This window comes from Canis lupus, chromosome 13 (genome assembly GCF_011100685.1).
Source record: "Canis lupus familiaris isolate Mischka breed German Shepherd chromosome 13, alternate assembly UU_Cfam_GSD_1.0, whole genome shotgun sequence".
Classification (NCBI taxonomy): Eukaryota; Metazoa; Chordata; class Mammalia; order Carnivora; family Canidae; genus Canis; species Canis lupus.
Genome location: NC_049234.1, coordinates 27,908,806 through 27,934,096, shown reverse-complemented (window position 1 = coordinate 27,934,096; position 25,291 = coordinate 27,908,806). Strand labels below are relative to the sequence as shown.

The 25,291-nt window shown below is 48.1% G+C and overlaps 1 protein-coding gene across 4 annotated transcripts in view; it reads left to right on the top strand.

The window, feature by feature from the left end:
• The window catches only part of ASAP1 (ArfGAP with SH3 domain, ankyrin repeat and PH domain 1), a 357,363-nt gene that overhangs the window by 16,379 nt on the left and 315,693 nt on the right, over positions 1-25,291 (top strand). For all 4 annotated transcript variants that reach the window (XM_038555531.1, XM_038555529.1, XM_038555530.1 and 1 more), the window contains exon 2: positions 21,335-21,420. In XM_038555531.1, the coding sequence (XP_038411459.1) occupies positions 21,362-21,420 (59 nt within the window). In that variant the 5' untranslated portion in view covers positions 21,335-21,361. The remainder of the gene's footprint in view (positions 1-21,334; positions 21,421-25,291) is intronic.

Below are 25,291 nucleotides of genomic sequence, written 5' to 3'. Positions count from 1 at the left end.
TAGGATTTGGAGCCCTCTCTGGTGCCCCCAGCATCCCTCTGTGCTTACCTTTATCGAAACATCTGTCACACCAGTCTGTCCCTGTCCCTTCCCCCTGCTGGTCTCGGAGCTCCGGGAGCCAGTGCATTTTGTCCACTACAGTCAATGGTGCACAACCAGGTGCCTGCCACTCCTCCTGGAGTCCCTTTGACACCTGCCGAGAGCCGAGTGTGACAGCCAGTGTGGGTTCTGATCCCAGCATGTCACTGGGAGGATTAAATTGTTCAAAAGCCTCAAGCCTGCAAGGTGGCTCTGGGCCTTCTATCAGGAAGGATGAGTGCAGAGAGGTGGGGAGACGCCGTCTGGGTCGGCGTGCTGTAGGGCCCTTGGCCGGTGGCGTGGTCTCCAGGGCCTGTCTACACGGGGGAGGCGCGTGGGTACCTGAATCAGGAGACTGGGGAGCCTGGTGGCCAATGAACTGGGGAGCCTGGTGGCCTCCTGGGTTGGGAGACCCAGACTGATTGGGGCAGTGTACCCAGAAGTTCGTGTTGGCCAGGTTCTGCTTATGTAGACCAGAGAATGGATGGGCCACGGTCCCATGTGGGAACCCTGTGCACCACTCCCATTTCCCAGCTCAGCCCAGCATTGTTTTTTGTTTTTTATCCTCAAGGCCTTTTATACTTTTTCAATTAATTTTTAAATTATTTTTCTGTAACACCTTTATTGAGGTATAATTCATATACCATGTCATTCATCCAGAGTGCAGAAGGCAGTGGTTTTTAGTATAGCCCTAGAGTTGTGTATCCCTCAGTACAATTTTAGAACATTTTTAAAAAAGATTTATTTATTTATTTGAGAGAGTAGAGCAAGCAAGAGAGCACAAGTAGGGGAGGTGGGGGAGAGAGAGAAGCAGGTTCCCCGCAGAGCAGGGGGCCCGATGTGGGGCTCAATCCCAGGACCCTGGGATCATGACCTGAGCCAAAGACAGAAGCTTAACCGACTGAGCCACCCAGGCGTCCCAGCTTTAGAACATTTTCATCACACTATCCATACTCCCCATTAGCTATCACTTATCCTTTCCCCCAATTCCTCACCCCCAGCCATAGGCAAACTCTAATCTACATTATGCACATTTCTACACCTCCCTGCTGGATAGAAAGATAATAGGAGCTCATAACAAAATCCAGGAAGAACAGGAAAAAGTAGAACTGAAGATGGTGATCTCCAGCCTCCCAGGAATGACCACTATGCAGAGACTCGCAGCTACCTGGTTTCTACAGACTGACAAAATCTTATGCAAGTACTTTAATAATCTGATTTATTTTCACTTAATATATTGGGAGTCTCCACAGAGATTTTTACATTATCTTTTTTTTTTTTTTTTTAAGATTTTACTTATTTATTCATGAGAGACACACAGAGAGAGAGAGGCAGAAACACAGGCAGAGGGAGAAGCAGGCTCCATGCAGGGAACCCGATGTGGGACTCGATCCCGGGACTCCAGGATCAGGCCCTGGGCTGAAGGTGGCGCTAAACCGCTGAGCCACGCAGGCTGCCCTACAGTATCATTTTTGATGGCCATGGGCATACCATAATTTACTTAATCCGTTCCTTACTGGTAGACGTTTAGGTGGTTTCTGATTTTTGCATTTATGTGCTTCTCTACATACTGACTTATGACAAATGCCTCGAGGTGGAATTGCTGAGTCAAAGGATCGGCACGGTTTAAAGTGTCATACTAGGGGCACCTGGGTGGCTCAGTGGTTGAGCAGCTGCCTTTGACTCAGGGTGTGATCCTGGGGTCCTGGGATCGAGTCCCCGCAGGGAGCCTGCTCCCCCCTCTGCCTGTATAAATAAAATAAATATATATAAAATAAATAATATATATATATAAAAACAAATATAAATAAAATAAATATATATAAAATAAATAAATATAAAAATAAATAAAATCTTTAAAGTGTCATATGTGATGCCAAACTGTGAAAACTTTACCAATGTATATTTTCTGGAGCAGTTTCTTTTTTTTTTTATAATAAATTTATTTTTTATTGGTGTTCAATTTACCAACATACAGAATAACACCCAGTGCCTGGAGCAGTTTCTTAAGAATGCCTATTTCTTAAAACCCATGTCAGCCATGAACATTATCAATTGTATTAACCTTTGCACAACTGATAGGCTAAACATGAATGCTTTTATTTGCATTTTTATTTAAAATTTTTAAAGATATATTTCTTTATTTTAGAGCAAGAGAGAGAGTGTGAGCAGAAGAAGGGACAAAACGATAGGGAGAATCTGATTCCCCACTGAGCGTGGAGCCCCGTGCTCACTACCCTGAAATCGTGACTTGACCTGACATCAGGACTGACATTTAACTGGCAGAGAGCCACCCAGGCACCCCCTTTATTTGCATTTTTAAATTTAATACTGAAGTGGAAGATGTTTTCATCTCTTAGCTCTTGGCTTTCCTAATTTATGAGTTGTCTGTATTTGGTTTATATATTTTTTTAATTTGTAGCAGTTTCTTTATATATATATGTATTTTAAAATATTTTATTTATTTATTCATGAGAGACACAGAGAGAGAGAGAGAGAGAGAGAGAGGCAGAGACACAGGCAGAGGGAGAAGCAGGCTCCATGCAGGGAGCCCAATGTGGGACTCGATCCTGGGTCTCCAGGATCACACCCTGGGCCGAAGGCAGGCACTCCACCGCTAAGCCACCCAGGCGTCCCAAGTTTCTTTATATATTAAAGTTACCAACCACGACTTCCAATTTTAGTGAATGTGTGGCCAAAGCAAGCACCTCAACTACCACTTCAATACCTTTTCTCATATGTATTTGTCCCGGGGATAGTCCAACTCATTCATTCAGTGATAACCGGTTGGTATGAATGCATGTTAAAGAAAAAAAAAAAGTTTTTGAAAACCAGAAACATGGGTTGCATTCCAGTGTTTGCTCAGACAGGGTTTGTATCTTTGGGAATGTCGCCTTCCCCTCTGGGAAGCCTCAGGTTTTTTTGTCTATATAATGAGAGGGTTGGCTGATGAGGTTAAAGTAAAGAAAAAGGAATTCTATGATTGTGTGATACTTGTACCACGCCTGCCTGGTCCTCGTATTTACTTAGTATCATTGAGTTTTAGATATTATGCAGTGTTTCTTTAATCAGAATGTCATGAATCAAATAGAAAGTGGCATGAGTATGGGCTATAAGAACTGTTAGAGACTGACCCAGGCCGTTGGTTGGTGATCTTGTTCTATTTAATACTGCGCCTTCACACAGACTTGACTTGGCCCTCAATGGTGACCTCAAGCAGCTTGCTCAACCTTGAGGGCCTTGATTGCCTTGGCAGAAAGTGTGGGAGGGGAAGCTGATGGGTATTGAGGTCATTTGCAGCTCTGTCTTTATTAGGCCTACTAAGAATAATGGGAAGAATCAGCTGTGAAGAAACCCGGACTTCCGTCTGCCTGCTGACCTGCCCACGGTACCACTATAGACAGGTGACAGCTGGATTTGAACCCAGGACCTGTGCCTTAAAACCTCTGGCTCTTTCTCTTCCCCCTCCTCATCCCCCTTCTCCCCTCTTCCTCCCTCTCCTCCCCTCTACTCATCCTCTTCTTCCCCTTCCTCCTCCCCACCCTCAATCCCCTCTTCCCACTCCCCCTCCTACCTCCCCTCTTCTTCTCTCCTCCACCTCCTCCCTCTCCTCCGCCCTGCAGCTTCCATGGGAGATATGCCTGTGTCCCTCACACTCCCTCCATTTCAGGCCCCCACACTTTGCTCAGGTGGGTCCACCTGCCTTGAATGCCTGTGACGTTCATCTGCTTGATGAGCCCCTTCTCCTGAACCTGAGTGTCTCCCCTCCCAGGAGGCCACTCCTGACCCACCTGATTCCTGGTAGAATTGAGCATCTCCTCGCCCGTGTCCTCTATCCACCTGTACAGGCTTTTCTCAAGACATCTGAAACATTTTAGTGACTGCTTTTGTTTATACCTCTGTCTCCCTTACTACTTACTTTGTGGCTTCTCGAGGGCAGATACTGTTCTACTGTTACCTTACTTGGAACCCGAAGCATCCAGTGTAGGATCTGCACGCAGAAAGCGTCCAGTTGAAGATTGTTTTGGATAAATTAATGAAATCTTGTACAATTCGATTCAGTAGACGTTTCACGCTCAGGAGACTGGAATGGTGTATCAGTAGTACAGGGTTAATAACAGGAACCAATAGTCCCCACAGGGTTTAACGGCTCAAATACAAGAGGTGTTGTTCTTTGTTCTTCACTCCTGTGAAAGTCCAAAATGGATGTTTCCAGTTCAGTGGTGACTTTCCACCACGTGGTGACTCAAAGACCTGGGCTTCTTCCACCTTGTGGCCCTGTGGCTTTGTCATAATTGCATCCATTGGCAGAAGGAATGAGGAACACAGAAGCGGGGTGCCTGGGTGGCTCAGTCCGTGAAGCATCTGACTCAACTCTGGGGCTCAGCTCAGGTCTTGGTCTCAGGGTTGTGAGTTCAAGCCCCACATTGGGCTCCGTGCTGGGCATGGAGCCAACTCAAACACACACACACACACACACACACACACACACACACACGAGGCACACATACGTCTTAAAAGTCTTGGCCTGAGAAATGATGTATGTTTCTACCCTTGTTCCTTAGCTGGACCTCTGATATTGGGCTACGCCTAACCACAGGAGAGTCTTGGAAATGTAGCCTAGCTGTGCACTCAAGAAGAAGTGGGGACAGTTTTGGGGAACAACTGTATTGTCCTCAGTGGAGCCTGATACCATTTCTCCCAGGGGTACATTAATTGCCACCGAGGGACAGTCATAGTTTGGTATTAAAAGAGCTCCACCTAACATTCTAGATAGCTTTTATACATTTTCTTGAGTTAATGCCATAGTAACCGTAAATACCAACTCGATGACGTTGGTGTTATTAGCTCTACTTCATAGATGAGGAAACTAGGACTCAGAGAAGCTTAGACACATGCCTGCAGCCACCCAGCTGGGAGGTGGTTGAGTGGATATGCTGGTTAGGAAGCTTCCTGATGCATAGCACAAGACTGGCTTCATCGGAACAAGGAGAAAATACCCTGACTCGTATAATTGTAAGTTCATGAGGCTGGGGGGTGAGGGGGGGGTGGTGAGTCATTCTCCTGACAAGACATAGTTGAATTAAGATAGTTCGAGAAGAATTTTATAAAAGATTTTTTAATGGTGGTAAAATTGACATAAAATTAACTATTAACCATTTTAAAGGATACAATTCAGGGACACCTCGGTGGCTCAGTGGTTGAGCGTCTGTGTTTGGCTCAGGTCGTGATCCCAGGGTCCTGGGATCGAGTTCTGTGTCAGGCTCCCCAGAGGGAGCCTGCTTCTTCCTCTTCTTTTGCCCCCCACCAATGCTTGCACGTGTGCATGCTTGCTCTGTCTCTCAAATAGATAATTGAAATAAAAACAAAAATTTTTTAAAAAAACCTGTTTTTAATTCTTTGGGGCATGTATCTATGGATGGAATGGATTAGTCATCTGGTAACTCTATTTTTAACTTTTTGAGGACCTACCAAACTTTTCCAGAGTGGCTGAGTCATTTTACATCCCTATCAGCAGTGTATGAGGGTGCCGATTTCTCTACCTCCTCGCCAAGACTTGTTATTTTATGTTTTGCATTTTTTTAAAATTATTATTAAGGCTGAGCTAGTGGGTATGAGTGGTATTTCTTTGTGGTTTCAGTTTGCATTTCCCTAATGACTAATGCTTCTGAGCATCTTTTCCTGTGCTCATGGGCCACATAAAGGGATCATTAGGAAGGCGTGAGAGGGGTCGCCTGGGTGGCTCAGTCGGTTAAGCCTCCTACCCTTGGTTTCAGCTCAGGTCATGAACTTGGGGTCCTGGGATCGGGTCCCATGTTGGGCTCTGCCCTCAGCAGTGGGGAGTCTGCTTCCCCACTGTCTCTCCCCCTGTTCATGTATTCTGCATCGAATGGATGGAAAGATCTTTTAAAAAAAGAAGGCATGAGAGGGTAGGGAGGCTCTAGGGAGAGTGTAGTGCCCAGGGCAGGTGGCCCTGGGACGCCTGTGGCATGCCTGGCTGGAGAGATGGAGAGGGAATGATAACTGGAACCTTGAGCCGGTGAGGGATGAAGGCGTGGGGAGGGGCCCTGACCAGAGCTGAGACTTGGGTTGACGGTGGCAGCCGGGTCATAGTGACCATCAGAGAGGCAGTGGGGTGGCAGGGGCTGGTACTCCAGGGTTACTCTCTCCCACTCTGGTCTCCAGCAGGGGCTCCCTGTTGGCTAAAACCATCCTGCAGCCAGAGGGGTAGGGAGCCCTTGCATTAGTCCCTAGAAGTCAGTGTGTGGCCCAGAGTGGGGGACAGTGGAACGTGAAGGGTGTGCGGTGTCACTTCTCTCCCCAGAACCCCAGCGCCCCGTGTCCTGCAGTTCTGTCGGTCTGTGCTTTGCCTGTGGGTTTCTCCCCGAGGCTGGTCGTGAGACCGACTGCAGCTGTTTTGAGCTTCTGTACTGTCACATCCAGAGGAAGAGACCAAATACCATTTCCAAGACCTCTTCCAGAAGATCGAGAAAGAGCTTTCCCAACAACCTCCAGCTGCAAGTCTCATTGACCCCAACTGGGTCACATGCCCCCTCCCCCCAAACGAATAACTAGCAAATTGCTGGGATGCTTTTGGACTGCTGGGCTCACTCGTGCAGGAATGTGCACTTCTGGGGAGGAGGGGAATCCCAGATGAGTTCAGGAAGGAGGAAGGGTGTTTGGGAGAAACCCACAGAACCCTTCCTGGGGAATTCCTTGAAACACATCTGACTAAAGCCCTCACTTTGTCCGCTCTGCCTCGCGAGACCAGAAGTGCAGGCCACAGCCTCCTGGAGGCATTTGCACCCTCCCTGCTGCAGGGCCTGATGTTCTCAGGCCTCCCTTGGGAGGGTCTCCTAGCCCTTGTCCTCCCTCCTGTGGCCACCACCATAAGAACCATCCCAGAGAGTGAGGCCTGATGGCTGCCAGAGCTAGAGGCCTTAGTTCAACCAGAAGTTCAGGCAGTGGGGTCTTTTGCAGATCTTGCCACAAAAGACAATTTTTGAAACCCACCTACTGTATGACCCGCTTCTATGAAGTGTCCAGGACAGGCGGATCTATAGAGATAGAGGGTTACACTGTTGTGCTGGGAGGGAGCCGAGGGTGGAAAGGGCAGTAACTGCTGATAGATAATGGGGTTACTTTTTTGGGCAATGAAAATGCGCTAAAATTGATTGTGGTGATGGTTGTACCACTCTGTGGATTATAGTAAAACCATTGAATTGTATACTTTATTTTTTTTTAAAGATTTCATTTATTTATTCATGAGAGACACAGAGAGAGGCAGAGACACAGGAGGAGGGAGAAGCAGGCTCCATGCAGGGAGCCCGATGCAGGACTCGATCCCAGGACTCCAGGATCATGCCCTGGGCCAAAGGCAGGCGCTGAACCGCTGAGCCACCCAGGGATCCCCAAATTGTATACTTTAAATAGGTGAAATGTATGGCATATGAATTACATCTTGATAAAGCTGTTATGGGGTTGGGGGGGAGACAGAAAGAGCTCAGTCTGCTTTTGTTCTGTTTTATTTAAAGTTGAAGTCAGCTGCTACTTTATTTCCTCATGATAAAACTTATCTGTAGCCTTACACTAGGTTTTTTCCCCTACTTCCCACTCACTTCCTCCTTCCTTCCTTCTCTCCCTCCCTCCTCCTTTCTCCCCACCCTGCCTCTCCCTCTTTCTCTCCTGTTCCTTCTTTCTCCCTCATCCGTTCCTTCCTTCGGATAAGTGCCTTCCTTCGTTGAGTCTATGTGCATCCTGTGGACCTGACCCAATCCCTGAATCCTCTGGGTTACGTGAGCAATACCCAGCTGGTGGAATGTTCCAGCCACTGGCCACCCCATGGAGGCCGGGTCAAGGATGCTCATAGTCAGAGGCCACCCTGAGACTGTCTTTAGAACTGGAAGGGGGCTTTCCTCCATGGGGTTTGCTGAGCTCTGGCTGGATAGCTGCCGGAAGGCCAGTGGCCCCCCTCAAGGGCAAGCCTGCCTGCAATACCACCCCCAACTCCCTCTGGGAATGCAGAGCCAGAAGATGCAGAGGAACCCTCCCTGACCACATGCTGGGAGCCCCCCACTCCAGCCACACCCGAGCTACATCTGACCCTAGACTTTGCAGTTTGCTCAGCCCCTAAATCCCCCCTGCATTTCCCCTTAAGCCCATATTTGTTGGGTTTTCTGTCTCTGAATAAGTCTAGCTGTGGCTTCTGCAGAGGCGGGCCCTCCAGGCTCGTCGGTTCACATGACTCCTTTCCACAAGCAATCCCAGGGCCGTGAGCTGGGACTGGTCTTTCCGCCCCTGTCTCTTCTATCAGAGCGAGCCAAGAAATCCGCTTCCACAGAGGAAACAGGCTGATGCTAGAATGTCCTGATCTAGCACATGAAGTCCTCGGTGAGGACCTCAGGATGGGCGTCTGGGGACCGCCCTGCGGCCTTTCCTTGTGACCTCCTTGTGCCCCGGGGAGGGGCCCGTGCACTCCCCTAGCAGGTTGGCCCCCTGGATGTGCGAGTGTGCAGCCAGACTCAGACACTTGCTGGGAGCCAAGGCCTTTGTTTGGAAGTGGGGGCCTTTTTTCCTTCCCATTTTGGGCTATATCTTGTAAACATTTGAGTCATACTTGTTCAAGACTGTAATGTGTTTGTAACCAGAGGCAAGGGGACCCGTGTCCACGACGAGTCACCATGATGCCAGTGTGGCAAGTCTGCCTTTTCCGCTTTGTCTCCCTGGCTCCTGGGAAACACGGCGATCAGCCCTGGGATCTGGGCATTATGACTCCAGATTTCTCCCTGTGGCTCCTGAGACTTTGAGGACCCACTGTCTGGTTCTGTCTCCAAGGCAGGTAGCTGAGGCCAAATCTCTTGCCACTTTGGGGGCACTCACCTTCCTGCCTCAGACTGGGTTCCTTGAGGTTCTCTGTCATTCAGAGAGAATTGGGGAAGGTGGGAAGAAGCCTTGCTTTCTAAGAGAAGTTGGGTTCACACCAGGCCCCAGAAGATGATGCTCAGGATGACCTGCATGTGGGACTGTTGCAAAGTAAAAGGCTTGAAGGAACCCAGGGCACTGTTTAGCTGGTAGTGACTGGTTGGCCACTGGGCCGTAATGACAAATGAGAGCATGGCTGGAAAGTCTGGGTGTGAGGGTGTTTGTTAAGATAGTTATTAATGGGGATCCCTGGGTGGCGCAGCAGTTTAGCGCCTGCCTTTGGCCCAGGGCGCGATCCTGGAGACCCGGGATCAAATCCCATATCGGGCTCCTGGTGCATGGAGCCTGCTTCTCCCTCTGCCTATGTCTCCGCCTCTCTCTCTCTCTCTCTCTCTCTCTCTGACTATCATAAATAAATAAAAATTAAAAAAAAAGATAGTTATTAATGAATGCATTCAGCAAACATCTTCTGAGCCAGACAGCGTGCTAGCTGCAGGGTCTTCCGGTTTCCCCAGCGTCTTCTCCAGAAGAATAGGGACAGGGTGGGGGCTGCTTTGGCTCATAGTGCCTGCCTGGGTGATTTTCCAGGGGCCTTCCAAACTATGAGGCATCTTGAATTTGGTGTCTCCAGCAATACTGAGGGGCGAGGAGGGGAGAGGCCGCAAAGCCTACAGGGGTCGGGTGCATCCAGCCCAGGTGTCCCCCTCTGCACCTGGGAGACACACAGCTATAGAATAGAAGAGCTTTAAATCCTCATTGGAAGGAAAGAGCCTTGACTCTGGGGTAAACTTAATTTTGAAAAGAAGTTTTGTAGACATTGGCTGATACTTCTCAGTTTACAGGCAGTAAAATTCCTGAGAAGCAAGATGGCATTCCAGAAAGAAGTGTGAGGATCGGGATTGCCCCAACAGTGGCGTCACCTGGTTGCAAGGCTTTGTCAGGGTGAGGCTGACAGGTGGCTTCTTCCAGAGATTCCTGTTGACTGGAGGTGGTGGGGTAGGAAAGGTGAATTCAGGTCACATGAGTATTTCCCTAGAGTGGAAAAGGAACCCCCTCATTTCCCTTCTGACACCTCATACACAATTCTTTCTGATGTTTCCTTGTTTTTATCTGATTCTGAACATATATTCATTCAGTCAACAGGTGTTTACTGAACACTTGTAAAGCATGTTGCGACATCATGTCAGGTGACTCTATTATTGTGTTCAGGCTTCCCCACAAACTGCCTCTGCCTTCAGGAAGGAGATGCAACTCATGAGTCTGGTCCCTCTCTGTAGCCACAACGTGTGCTTCCTTTTCTTTGCCGGCCTGTCCTCTCCCTCTTTCAGAGCCATCTTCTTCCAGGAAGCCTTCCCTGATTGAACGTGCCCTTCTGTAACCATTCAGCAGACAGTGTTGGGTGCCTTCTGCACTTCAGGACCTTAGTCAGAAGGGCCTTAAGAGTCACGATCAAAGATTTAGAGGAAAATAAGTCATGGTCCTTGTCCTGGAGGAACCTCTGGTACTGAGTATGATCATGGGAGCAAAGTTAGCCTTTGTACGTGGAGGTTTTCAGCATGTTCCCACAGTTCTGTTAGTGTGGCATTTTGCTCTTATTTCCTATTCTTCAGGAAACTTATGGAGATTGTAAGTCAGCAGAGGGAAAGTGTCCACCCATCAGAATGCATCTATTGTGTTATTGTGCTACTCGTGCAACAGATATATCATTCATTTATTCTTCAACTATGTATCCGGTCCTAGAAATTGGAACCCTTGCACACTAGTGGTGGAATCATAAAAAGATACAACCTCTGTGGAAAACAGGATGCTAGTTCTTTGGAAATTAAAAATGGAACTACTGTATGATCCACCAATTCCAATTCTAGGTGTATATCCAAAATAATTATTATTACTATTTTTTAAAGATTTTATTTATTTATTTATGAGAGGCACAGAGAGAGAGGCAGAGACACAGGGAGAGGGAGAAGCAGGTTCCGTGCAGGGAGCCCAATGCGGGACTGGATCCCAGGTCTCCAGGTTCACGGCCTGGGCTGAAGGCAAATGCACAACTGCTGAGCCACCCAGGCGTCCCAATCCAAAAGAATTAAAAGCAGAATCTCAAAGAGATATTTAGGCATCCACGTTCATGATTCATAATAGCCCAGAGATGGGAGCAACCCGACCCGTTCATCAGTGTATGAGTGGATAAACAAAATGTGGCATACAAGCAGTGGGATATTACCCAGCCTTAAAAAGGAAGGAAGTTCTGGGACGCCTGGGTGGCTCAGCGGTTGAGCATCTGCCTTCAGCTCAGGTCATGGTCCAGGGGTCCTGGGATCGTGTCCCACATCGGGCTCCCCCCAGGGAGCCTGCTTCTCCCTCTGCCTATGCCTCTGCTTCTCTCTGTGTGTCTCTCGTGAATAAATAAATAAAATCTTAAAAAAAAAAAGGAAGGAAGTTCCGACGCGTGCTACACTGTAAAAGAACCTTGGGGACATTGTGCTAATTGAGATAAGCCAGTCACAAAAGGACAAATGCTGTATGACTGCACTTACAGGAGGTATCTCAAGTAGTCAGACTCCTAGAGACAGAAAATGGAATGGGGTGACCAGGGGCTGGGGGAAGGGGACATGGAGAAGTGTCTAATGGGTATAGAGTTTCAGTTTTGCAAGGTGAAAAGTACTGGAGATCGATTGTACAACAACAATTAAGTGGATATACTTAATACACTGAACTGTACAGTTAAAAATGGTTAAGATGGTAAGTTCTCTGGTATGTTGTTTATTTAAACCACAACTAAATATTTTAAAAATATATGTATCCAGTCTTTTAGAGGAGGCATGTTGCAAGTGCTGCGACTTTTCTTTTTTTTAAAGATTCTATTTATTCGTGAGAGACAGAGAGAAGGAGGCAGAAACATAGGCAGAGGGAGAAGCAGGCTCCCCGAGGGGAGCCCGATGTGGGACTCGATCCCAGGACCCTGGGATCATGAATTCAGCCAAAGGCAGATGCTCAACCACTGAGCCACCCAGGTGCCCCTGCTGCAAAAATTTTTTTAAAGATTTATTTATTTATTCATGAGAGACACACAGAGAGAGGCAGAGACACAGGCAGAGGGAGAAGTAGGCTCCCTGCAGGGAGCCCAATGCGGGACTCGATCCCCAGACCTGGGATCACATCCTCAGCCAAAGGCAGATGCTCAACTGCTGCGAACTTTCTGGTGTACAAGCCAGACAAGGTCCCTCACGCCATGGACCTTCCACTACACTGAGCATCTACTTCATGCCAGGGATTGTAGAGCAACCCTAAGAGTTAGTGGCTCACTATCCCGTTGTACAGATGAGGAGGTGGAAGCCGAGCGGTGAAACAAATGTCTAGATCCCCAGAATGCAAACCATATTTTGGGGCAGGAAGGCTGAGCACCTAGAGCGAGAGTCTGGCTGGGGTTGCAGTAACTCAGACACGCCGGGCGGGTCCTGGCCCAGCACGCTGGCACAGAGCGCCCGGGAGCGCAGCTCAGCAGGCACAGATTGTGACAGGTGTCAGCACTGTGCCTTCAGCGCGGCAGAGAGGTCAGCAAGCGCGTGTCCAGTAGAGGTTGTGTCTTCGGCTGTGGCATTGACCTTGCTCCTCCGTGCACTTACAGGTCCCTCTTCCTGTTTTTTGTCTGTCTGGTATTCCCTCCATTTATTCCTCAAAACCTGATGCTGCCACCACCTCCCCCGGTGAAGCCCTCTGTGTCCCATCATCTGCCTTGTTTCTGGGCTTTGCACCCGCCTCCATCTTCACAGGTACTAGCAGCTCTTGAGCCACCTGGAGGAAGGTGCCCAGCTTGAATTGGCATGTGATGGCATCTGCTGAACTGTTAGAGGAATGAACGAGTGAATGAATGAATGAATGAATGGAAGATGGAGCCAAATACTTATTTCAGTTTTGCAATGTCATGGGCATCCTTTGGGTCTTGTTACCTGTGGACTGACAAGTGAGGAATTCACTTCCTTAGTAGAAGTGCAAGTCTGTGTGGATTCTGGATTCGGAGCCACAGCTAGATGGGAGGCTGTGAGGTGGAACCTCACGCAGGGGCAGGTGCACTTCGATGGATTCTTCGGATGGTCTGAAGGAGATTATTTAGCTGCTCATTTCTCAGATTTACAGCCCTCTGAGGACTGTTCTGGGCTTTTTACTAGACGGGATCGGAACGTGTCTTCTCAGATGTACTTTCTTTCCTTTGATTCTGAGATGCCTTTAGTTGGAACATGCATTTCCTGACATCTTCGCAGGGCTGGGGGAGAAAACAGAAGCTCCGCCACATTAAATTTCATTGACAGTTAAGACACGTTGTGTTTCAGAAATAGGAAAATGTGCAACTACGGCTGTCACAGGATGGAAGGAGGAAGGTGGTTAAAAAGAGCGTTGTTAAATTGGGTTGCTGGGTAGTTGATGCTGATCGGACCCCCTCAGGGGAGCCAGGGGTGTGCTTGTGTGCAAGGCTGGTCTTGCCAGCTTGTTAGAGGTCTTTTTTTAGTCCCAGTTCTGGGGGAGAAATCCATACAGTGGAGACCTCTCTCCTGAGGCTGCCGCTGCTCTGAAGGGCTGCTGGGATTTAAAGGAAAGAAGAGTCTTCTAGAATCGGGCAGATCTAGAATCCATTTATGGGCTGTGCAAACTCTGGCAAGATGCTCATCCTGCATTAGCCTCAGTTTCCTTCCCTGTAAGATGAAACAATGATAATACCTGTCTCTTGGGGTTGTTACAAAGATTAAAGAAGCTATATTATTTTTTTTCCATTACTGTTTGTTGCCTGCACTGTCAGGTAAGGATCACAGTGATGACTGTGCTTCTCACGACTCGGGGCTGGGGGAAGAGTCCCTGGTGCCCACACAGGGCCTGCATGGGGTCTGGCGAGTACTTGGCATTAGGACGCCGTGCTGGGGGCGGGGATGGTGAACACCCTTCCATGCGAAGTCCTTTCCATCCTGGGTCCTGTTCCCTGGGGCAGGGCGAGGCAGGGACCCTGAGATGCTGCTCCTGGAAGGTGACTTATGGGCCTTGCCTGTAGACAGTGATGAGCTGGTGCAGATGTTGCTCACGGGGGCGCACTCTTGGCCCTGACTTGTGAGTGTCGCGGCGTGTGTGTGGGCACAGTACAGTCTGCTACCACCCCATTGTCCAGGAGACACAAGCTAGTGGAAGTGAAGGGGTTTTTTATTTGTTTTTAAGATTTTATTTACTGATTCATGAGAGACACAGAGAGAGAGGCAGAGACACAGGCAGAGGGAGAAGCAGGCTCCATGCAGGGAGCCCGATGTGGGACTCGATCCTGGGACTCCAGGATCACGCCCTGAGCTGAAGGCAGGTGCTCAACCCCTGAGCCACCCAGGGTGGGGGGGGTCCCTGGAAGTGAACTGTATTGTCCAAAGTCGTGCAGCAGTGAAGTGGGAGAGCCAGTGTTGGAGTGGAGGTCTTCCTGCTTCAGAGGCTGTCCTCTTTCTACTGCTTGAGATTCTCCTCCCCGCCCCCCATCGCAGGGACAGGGGAGCAGCCACCCAGATGGCTCTGCACCCTGCGTGCTCACTGAGAGTAAACACAAAAGTGTTTGAAACGACCTCAGTTGCGCTATTGAAACAGTTGGTAGCACAACAAACCCCAGGCACCCACGCATTCCACACTTCCCAGGGGACCCTGAAGGAAACGTGTAATTGTGTTGGAGGCACAGGCTGAGCTCAGCTCGCTTGTGCTGGTGCGAGGAGTGGGCCGTGGCTAGTGAGTGAGCGTAGCTGGCCTCCCGGCACAGGGCTTCCAGGGTTACTTCGTTCTTCTCTCCTTGGCTTACAGAGGCTGTTCGTCTAGCGTTTCGCTTATTTTAAGATTCACAAAACTTTCAGGATGTGACTTTTTAAGATGTTGAGGATCATTATTTGCTCGTAGCATGTAGATTCCTCTGACACGCAGTACTTCTTTCTCTCATTGCCCATGGGGTTGATTAAAGTCTCATTCTCTAAACATGAGCTCTAAGCCGAGGCCTTGGCTATTGCACTAACCATCATTATCTCCTGGACATTTATTTATTTATTTATTTTTATCTCCTGGACATTTAGCTTAACCAATATTTTTTCAATAAATGAATTGGTGGATAGATAGATGGATGGATGCATTTCCCCAACAGAGGAGTCTCCTTACAGGAAGCCCTCTGGTCAATGGGAAATAGCATGCAGTAGGCACTTAGTAAATGTTTATGAGGCAGATCTTAGGACGGTGTGGTCACACCCAGATGAGACTGCTTACGAGCATTCATCCTGTCTGTTGTTTCTGTTCCTGTCCTATCCGCCCCCACTGGACCATGACCTCAAGCTACCGTGACTTCCCCTCCCTGCTGTATGTGTAGTGCACTCAGACCATAGGAGGTAAGTTCCATGGTTACGGTCATCATAAATTTACAATCTAACAAGACAGTAATCCTAGCCCTTTGGATCGTACGCCCTTCACTGACCCCTTCTTTGGAGAGGAGAGATCCAAACCATCTTTGGTTGTTGTTTTAACCAGCAAGTGGGGCCCAGGCTAAGGTCCAGAGACGTTGGCACTGTTAGAGCACCTCGATCTTTCTTGGCATGGACTTACATAGAGTCTCATCTGCTTCCTTCTTCTTTAATTTAAGATTTTACTTATTTATGTGAGAGAGAGAGACAGAGAGAGTGAGTGAGCACAAGTTGGGGGGAAGGGCAGAGGGAGAGAGAGAAGCAGACTCCCCACTGGGCCGGGACCCTGATGTGGGGCTCAATCCTAGGACCCTGGGATCATGACCTGAGCCAAAGGCGGATGCTTAACTGACCGAGCCACCAGGTGCCCTCGTCTGCTTTCTTCTATATCATACTTGAATGAGTAGACCGGCAGAGTCAATAGGAGCAGCCCATCCCAAACACCTGCTGGCGGGCAGCGGGAAGATGGATGAGGAGAAACAGCAAGAGTCCAGAGTTACTTGTCCAGAAAGGCCACAGGTGCCTAACTCAGGGCTCCTTGGGGGCAGCTAGGGAGGCAGGACTTATTAGGGAGGCAGGCTAGTATACGTGGAAACTGAGTGACGGAGCAAGTAGTATGGAATCCCCATGACCAGCCCCCCCCCCCCCAGCATTCACCGTTCAGCAGTTGCTGCAGGAGAGGAGGTTTGACTTACCAAGTTGAAACAATCAGGAGATAATAATGGGGTATATTCAGTGTTCATTTATACTCCTTCATATAGCATAGTGAGTAAAGCCCTGAGCTTTGAAGTCAGGCTATTCCAAATTTGAATCCTGCGTCTGCCACCACCAGGTAGCCGTGTGACCACATGCCATCTAAGTTCTGTGAGCTTCAGTTTTCTTATCTGTAAAATCCAGACAATCACAGTTCCTTGCAGGATTAGGGTGAGGAGTGAATGGGGGTGGGGAACGTGCCCCGATGGGTCTGTCTCAGAGACAGCAGTAGGGGTCACTGTTGCTGCCGTTAAGGTGCTCTGAGAGTTCAGGATGGCCAGATTATAGGACAAAGCCTCTGGGAAGAGAGGGAATTTCCAGTGTGCCTGGACCCATTGCACTTCTGATAGATAGGAGGAGGATTGACCTAAACGATAGGTGTTTAGGCTGCTTTCTCCAGCATCTTGATTTTCTAAGGGACAACTTCCACAGACGAGGGAAGAATCACATCAGTAAATGGGCCAAGTGTTGGCTATGATGTTATGGGAAAGAGAGAAAAAAAAAAGACATTGTCCAAGCTGTAGCCAGCTGCGGATGACTCAGGAGTTCAAAACATCCTCTATAAAAGGATACGCATCCCAACATCTGTGAAGTCACTTCTGAATAAAATTCACCACCTCTTTGGGGATCGGCAGTAGAGAGGGGTTTATGTGCCAAGTGAATAATATCCCTTATTCCCGCGTGGCATGCAGGAATCGCTACCCTGACTGACATACTGTAAGTCACAGGATAGAATTCCGGTAGAAGCAGCAGAAACACGGGTGGATAAAAGACGTGATGCTCCGTGGTAATGAATTCTGCTTCCCTCTAGCAGGTCGCAGCTTTCAATCTGCCATCAGTGGCGGCAGTGAGGCTGAGAGGTTGTAAAGAAGAGCACGGGGGTTGATGGCACACGTTCACTGACGCTGACATGTATTTATTGAGCACCTATTTATAGGTGCTGCGTGTTTCCTGTCTGTATGTCTGAGTCCACCCTGGAAGGTACTGCGGGCAGGCGCCTGTTCCCACGGAGGGCTTCCTGTATGTCTGCCTCAGGCTGTCCCCTGGCTGTGCCTGGCCAGGGAGGCATGGGAGTGAGTTGGTGCAGAAATGCCCCAGCTTCCCTACCCCAGCATGGCAGTCCTGTGGCGTGGTCTCCCAACATCTCGCAGAGGATCCCTCGTTGGAACTGAGCTCCAGGCGCCTTAGCGGGAACCTGCCTAACCTTGGACAAGTTCCTTAGTGTGTCAGTTTCACCTTCTTGTAGGATGGCTATGAGGATAAAAGAGGTCCCGCTATCACTGCCACCACTGGTGGTTCCCATTTGTTTATCGGATGCTGGGAACCAAGCATTTTGCTCAGTGTTTCAACCGTTTGTCACTGATTCTCACAGTGACTGTATGATGTAGGGACTTCAAGTATCCCAATTTTAAAAGGAAACTGTTGTGTGAGGAGATAAATAACTCATCAAAGAGCCATATTCTGAGTTCTAACCCAGAAGCATTTATTGTAAGGGCCAACTTCTAATAATAAGCAAGGCTGTTATCGTGTCTAGCAAAGAAGCTCCCGTGATTAATTATTATTAGCAAGTGCAACATATAGTAGGCTCTCTCCATGTGTTGAATTATAAAATAATGAATGAATGTTTGTTGCTCAAGATCATGAACTCTCTTTGGCTCTTGGCTCTGACTTTAGGCAGTGAGGAAAGTCTCTGGCCTACGGTAGGCACAAAACACAAATCATTCACAAAATTAAATGAATGAATGAACGCAAAGTGGTATTTTTAAAAAATTACTGATGGTTCTCCAGTTCTGAGGAAATCGTGTTAATTCAAAGGCGTTACTTGTTAAATCTCCTTACAAAAACCAATCCCAGGAAGGAAATAGCCTTAAAATCCCATCAGTATTTACCTCTAGGTATGAGGATAAATACAGATTTTATCTTATGCCTTAGTATTTTTCATGATGGACCCAGATTACCTTTCAAAGTGGAAAGAAAGAATCTCTATTAGGAAAGAAACCAACAAACAAATAAAACAAAAACCAGATTCAGAGCATAAATGGGTCCCAAAGCAGCATGGGTGAGGTACTGACATACACGTAGATGCTAAGCTGGTGTGAGTGGTTTCTGAGTCGGGGCAGCAGGATATAAGCTGACTTTGTTGTCACACCTCACACAGCTCTTTCACACGCCCTCTCTCTGGAGAGTCACACCAGTCCAGTGACGTAGGATCTGTGGCCTTGTTTCACAAACAAGGGATCTGAGAACCAGAGGGTCCCACTGACTGGGACAAGGCTCTGCTCAGGGGGCAGAGCTGGATTGGAACTTAGGGATACTGGGCTGGGCGCCCAGCAGCCCCTCCTGAAGACCCATTAAAGGAAACGAGACAAGAGTGGAGGTGGGTGGATGGACCAGGGGCTCATGTGGTAGCTGCTTTGAGCATGTACAAGACCCTTTTGTGGAAGAGAAGCCTGACTTGGACTCCTTGAGCCAGACAACTTGGGATTAGAATCCCAGTTCTGCACACAATGTCTTAGACATTATTATTTCCTGTCTCTGAGCCTCAATTTTCTCATCTGTAAAGCTGGCCCAGTGTTGTCTACCTTACAGGGTTATGGTGAGGGTCAGGTTGGCACCAAGTGGGTCTTCTTGCCAATTACCTGTGCTATTCATGAGCATGGCTTTCATTGTTTCCCAAACTGTATTGATAACTGTTGGTGTACATAAATTTGTGTTTCCATGTATATTAGTCAGATTTTACCAAATTAAAAAAAAAAACAGGATTGCAGGAGCTTGCTTGACAGCAGATATTTATATTCATGGTCCTGGGGTTCTGGATCTATGGCTTGGCTGATCCAGGTTGGGTTCAGCTTGCTCAGGGTAGACTTCTGGTTGGGTTCAGATCTGCTCCATATATTATCAATCTGAGGTCCAGACTGAGAGGTAGCAGTTAACGGGGACTAGGGAGACATATTTATGGCACTTCATAGGAATGCAAGAGGGATAGACTTGGGACCATACCCTGGCACTTCCATCCACATTCCATTGCTTAAATAAGTCAGTGGTCTGGTCCAGAAACCCAGTGGGAAGAGGAATAAATACCACCTTTTCTCGTGGGAAGGGCTATAAAGTCACATGGCAAAGGGCACCGATGTGTAATTCAGATTCAGGGTGGGAACGAAGAAGTCAGAACAGTGACCCAGTCTGTACAGCAATAGATGTTAATCAATATTCACATGAATGCATACGTAATTATGAATGAAAACTCAAATGCATTCCATGATCTAATGTAGAGCTGTTTCCCTGAAGAAGTAAGATTTGAGGTAGTACAAAAGTTAACTAGGCAAAGATAGTAAGTGAGGAAGCCTTACAGGCAGAGGGAACAGTATTGGCAGAGGACTGGGACAGAAGGACCTTGGCAAGTTCCAGAATCTGAAAGAAGGCCATATACCTGTAGCAGTGAGCCTGAGTGGACGAGATGAAGCCAGAGAGATGGACGAGAGTCTGACCATGTTAAACGATTCTGGTTTTATCCTAAAGAACTGAGAAGCCATTGAAGAATGATTAGCTGGGGGTCGAGAGGTGGGGGGGTGTATGTGTGTGTGACACAATCAAACTGGTGTTTCAAATTTTTCGTTCTGCATATCAGCCAATTGTAAAGCATAGAGCTTATTTGGATCTGGAATTTAAAAGAAGTTGTTTAAGAAAGCATTTTTGACATTTATGGGACTCTTAGAAATCTGAACATTGGATATTTGGTGATGTCAAGGAATTACACAATCTTTCTAGGTGTGGTAATGGTATTGCAGTTTGCATTTTTGTAAAAGACCTGGTCTTACAGATACATACTCTTCTATGTATGACCGAAATGGTTAAGATTATTTGCTTTGAGACAATAAGGTGGGGAGAGGAAAGATTGATTATAAATTGATGATCGGGGCTGGTCAGTGGGTATGTGGGGTATAGGACACTCTTTTCTATTTTTGTGTCTATAAAATTCCCCACAGTAAAAGGTAAAAACAAAAGGGGGGCACCTGGGTGGCTCAGTGGTTGAATATCTGTCTTTGGCTCAGTTCGTGGTCCTGGGATGGAGTCCCTCATCAGGCTCCCTGCATGGAGCCTGCTTCTCCCTCTGCCTGTGTCTCTGCCTCTCTCTGTTTCTCATGAATAAATAAATAAAACCTTAAACAAAATAAAAGGTAAAAAAGGAAAGTGAAGGTTCTGCCTGCAGTATGGAGGACCAGATTTCAGAGGGAGAAATGGTGATGAGAGGAGACCAGGAAGGGGGCCCAGGTGGGAAGGGTGGAGGCTTGGCCCAGGGCTGTGTTGGTGGGAGAATAGAGGTTGAGAAATCTTTAGGGAATAAATGAGACAGGACTTGGGATGGATCGGATATGGGGATAGGAAAATGACGGTCAAGAGTGTCCCTGGGTTTTGGCCCCAGATGGAGGGACCATGCTGAGCTAGGGATCACTGGAGAAGGACCCAGCAGCTCCCTTGGCTTATCTTGTTTTCACTCCCCACCTCTATTTCCCCTCCATTCTGCAAATATTGAAGCTGTTCCCTTACATAACACCTTTTATCCCAGACTTCCTGTGCTCTGTGCACTCCGCAATTACGCTTTGGTATGTGTGAATTAATTAAAATCCTCTCTCAGGTTCAGAGGGGCTGTCCTGAAATATGGATATTCATAGCTCTACCTCCTTCCCGGGCCTGTCCCCTTGGCCAGCAGTGGGGGAACACCTCCTCCCCCGCCCCCCCCCCCCCCCCCCCCCCCCGCCCGGCCTCCAAGCACCCAGCGGCATGGGTCTGTCTGTCTGTCGCACCTGGGAACACACTTTGATTTCATGTTTAGAGGAGTTAATGACTTGTAAATTGCTCTCGACTGTAGAGCTAGAAATAGAACGCACGACGGATCCCTGAACACTTGCACAGATCCGAGGATAGAGACACCAGCCCCAAGGTGGATCACGAAGGCCCTGGTTTGCTGGCTGCCTTCCTTCCCATGCCCGGACAGCCACTCGGTGCTATGAGAACATCCTAAGCAGGATGCCGGCCCCCAGGTGAAATCACGTTGGCCTGAGACCATGTCTTCTCTCCAATCCCTCTGGATGACGCGTGTCACCTTTTCTCCTGCCCCCATCCAGGTAATTCTCTGATGTGACGGCTGAGACATGAGATCTTCAGCCTCCAGGCTCTCCAGTTTTTCGTCAAGAGATTCACTATGGAATCGGTGAGTGACCTTGGCCCATCCTGTCTGGAGAGCCCAGCCTGGGAAATACGGAGGGGTTCTGGGGGTGGGCAGTGGGTGGCAGGGGGAGGTAATTCAGAATTTGATCAAACTGCTTGTTGCAATCTGACAAAGACACTGTGGGTGTGCATGTTAGTGGCAAACAGATGTGTAGGGCGGTAGACTTTTCAAAGTGCTTCCCATCACCTCGCCTGTGTCCTTCGTGCGGGAGGCAAGGTGACAGGGTGGTGGTGTCAGAATGAAGCCAGGAGTAGCAGCAAGGAGGACACCGTCCACAGTAGGTGCTATTTTAGGTCAACGATGCTTAGAAACATGACTTCATTCAATCCACGCAACAATCCCACTGGGGAGGAATTACTACACTCATTTTACAGGTGGAGAACATGCCCAGCTGAATCTGAAGTCGGTTTTTCCTGATTCCAGGAAAATCTGCCCCATTTTGCTGCTGGGTGGCCTGGTGTAGGGGCATGTGATAGAGTCCACGGAGTCTGGCCTCAGTGGGTGGCGGTTTGTATTAGAGGAGGACAGAAAAATTACACTGGCCAAGAAGAGGCAGAGAAAAATCATAGAGTCTTGAGAATCTTAAAGTTGCCAGGGTAACTTGACCTAGGGTCAGTCTGCTGTGGTCTGCGTTCCCCAGAAATCAGCTTCGTGTGGTGGAAAGAGCATGGGTGCTGGAGGGACAAGTAGAATTTTGGCTTTGCCACCAACTTGCTGTGTGACCTCAGGCAAGTCGCTGACCTTCTCTGTTTCTTCCTTTTTTTTTTTTTTTTTTACCTCTGAAAGGGAAATCACAATATTTACGTTTTATATTTTTTGTGAGCGGGCTAGAAAAAAATAGTCAATGAAGTGTCTTTTGAAAAGTAGGCACGTATAGAACATTGTTATTATTTCAAGTTTTAGGATGGAAATCGTTTTTAAGTATAATTAGACAAGCAAAAGTGTCCTGAGTGGATGAGAGAGGCTAGAGGCAGGGAGGCCAACCTGATGAGAGAGGCTTTAACATGACCCCAACATGAACTGACAAGGAACTGTTACTACCTTTCAGGGTAACTGATGCTTCGTTTGCTTATTTTCCTAGTTTGTCTGCTAGAGGAATAGCTGAAGTTATGTTGTATTTTGTTCTGTTTAAGTCAAGAGTCCAACACAAAAGTGGTAGTTTCGCAGGTGTCTTTTCAGGTAACATTAATTATACTTGCAAAACCCAGTGCATTATTTACGGTTAGGTTTTGCTATGAATGATGTAAAATCTAAGTGAACATTGGCTTAAAGGAGATAGAGGTCTATTTCCCTCTTACCTGAAAGTTCAGGCACAAGTCGTACAGGGCTGCCACAGCAGTCTATGAGAGACCCAGGCACTTGCTCTTGTTTCTCTGCCTTGTGGGTCTCCAATCCCAAGTCACCTCACGGTCCACTCTAGCTGCCACTGCTCCAGCCATCACATTTACCAGCAGGAACAAAGCAAGAAAAGAAGAAAGGCAGGCTCTTTCCCTTTAAGGATGCTTCTGGGTATCGTATCTGCTGCTTCTACGTCTATTGGCTGGACTTTAGTCTTGGCACAGCTGCAGGAAGGCTGGGAAATGTGGTCTTTAATCTATGAGACCATGTACTTACCAAAATTGAGAGTTGTTCTTCTAGACAAAGAAGAGAGCAGATGCTAGAGGACAAACTTAGTTTTGCCAAGCAAAAAGTTCTTGAAAGATTGCTTGGAAGAGGAGGGGCCCTGTGGCCAGACTGCTGGTGTTTGACACCCCAGTCCATGGTTCCAATAGTTACATGACCTCGGGAAAGCTACTTAACCGTGGTGTGCTTCAGTAAAATCATATTTTGTGCATCCTTAGGAGGGTTGCCTTGAGCATTCGATGAGTTAAGGTGGAGCCCTTGGAACAGCGCATGGAACATAAGTGCTGTCTAGCTGTTAGCTGTTACTGCCTCTACTGCTTCTACTATTAACACCACTATTTCTGTTACCACCATGACTGTTTCTACTACCTGTCCTGACTACCTCGCTGGCTACTTCCACTTCTGTTCCTGCTGCTGGTACTGTTGCTCCTAGTACTTCTGTGACTACGACTGTTACTACTGTACATACCACTGGTGTGTGGCAGACACTGTACACACATTTTAAACATGTTATCCTCACAGTGTGGTAAGTATTCTTTTCCCGATGTGAAGATAAGAGTCAGTGAGGATAGGAAACGTGTCAGGCGTCCTGCAGCTGGCAGGGTAGTGGCTTCCTGTCGGGTGGGTAGGACAGTGATGGGAAAAGGGGGCACGGGGCCCCTGCTGGGGTTCTGCAAATGTTCTGTCCCCCGATCTGGGTGCTGGTGAGCCAGGTGTAAAAACTCCTTGAATGACACACGTATGACACTGATAAAGTATTTATACTGTATCTCAATAAAAATGTATCATGGAGCAGGTAGGTGGTAGATAGGAGTGAAACCCACACCTGCCTGATTTCAAAAAGCCTGTACTCTCTTAACTGTAACATAAGACCCACCACCTTTGCTTCTTTTTATTTGTTTGTTGACTCTTTCGTATAACAGGTGGATCAACTGCTTATGATTTAGGTGCCAGGACCCAGGCCAGGCTGCTTTGGGTACAAAGGTGCAAGCAGCGGGCACAACTAGCTCCTCATGGGGCTCTCTGCTCAGGGGAAAAGAAAAGTGGTAAATCCCATACAGAATGACAGCCACAGGGTTAGGCTGAGTGGGGGACCCTCCTGGGCCACAGGAGGGACATGTCAACTCCCCCCCCCCCCCCAATGCGGATCTGTGTCTGCTAACATAACGTAGCTCTTCATCTCAACAGACGCCTCGGGGAGGGAGAGGAGCTCCAGCGTCCGTGGGTAAGCTGGGCACATGAGGGCTACATCTGAAAGCAGGAAGCATTTCCCTCTGTTCTCCGCTCACCGGCCCTGAGAAGGGGTCAGCTTTTCTTTTTTCTTGTTTGTCTGGGCAAGTTGTCGCTCTACACTTGGTGTTGCCTGGAGCAGAGAGGAGTTAGAGTTTGGAGCTCAGTAGATAAGCAGGGGAACCCTGCAGAGACTTTTACGTGTATTGAGACCTAAGTTTGGGGACCTCCTGCTTGGTTTGTTTGGTTATTAACGTGTGTGTGTGTGTGAACGAATGACTAAAATCATACCTCACCACTGTGCACGTGCCACCCCTGGGAAGGCTCATGTCCAGGGGAATAAAGAACAATGTGTTTCCTTTTTTTTTCATCCCAAATATCACCAGGACAGCAACTGGAAGTGGGATTGGATTCTGAGCCAGCAGTAGAAATCAGTTTGGCCTTATTTCCAGGGTTTTTCTCCATATGTAGATACTAACCAGTGGAAACTCTAGACCCTCCTAAGCCAAGGCCCAGAGAAACGTCTGTGACCCCCCTTCACCCCCGCCCTCCTTTGCTTTTCCAAAGGGTCAAGGCAGACGCCCTGTTATTATCATGTCGCCAGCTGTCAGCCCAAATCGAATTTCCCTGAGCCCAGCTGATGCCCCTTTTTGGCCACAGGGCAGGGGTCAGGAATGAAGGCTGCACATGGACAGGAAATGTGTCCCTCGGGCTGAACACAGAAGCGCTGACCTCTCAACTCTGAGCTGAATTTCTAACATTGTTGGAAGGGTTGAGAAGCATTATGATTTCTAAATGTAAAAGAAAAACACATTTTGGAAAAACAACATTCAAGTTCACTGTGAAAGCCCTGTCAGTATCATGGAGGCTGCTTGAAAGTCACTGGTGACTTCGTGGCATTGGCCATTCCTTGGTTAGACGCATAAAGGGAGGAAGGTGTCACCCGGACGAGGACTGGGAAATTATGTTTTTGATCGTGATGCTTGCCCTCCTTCCCTTC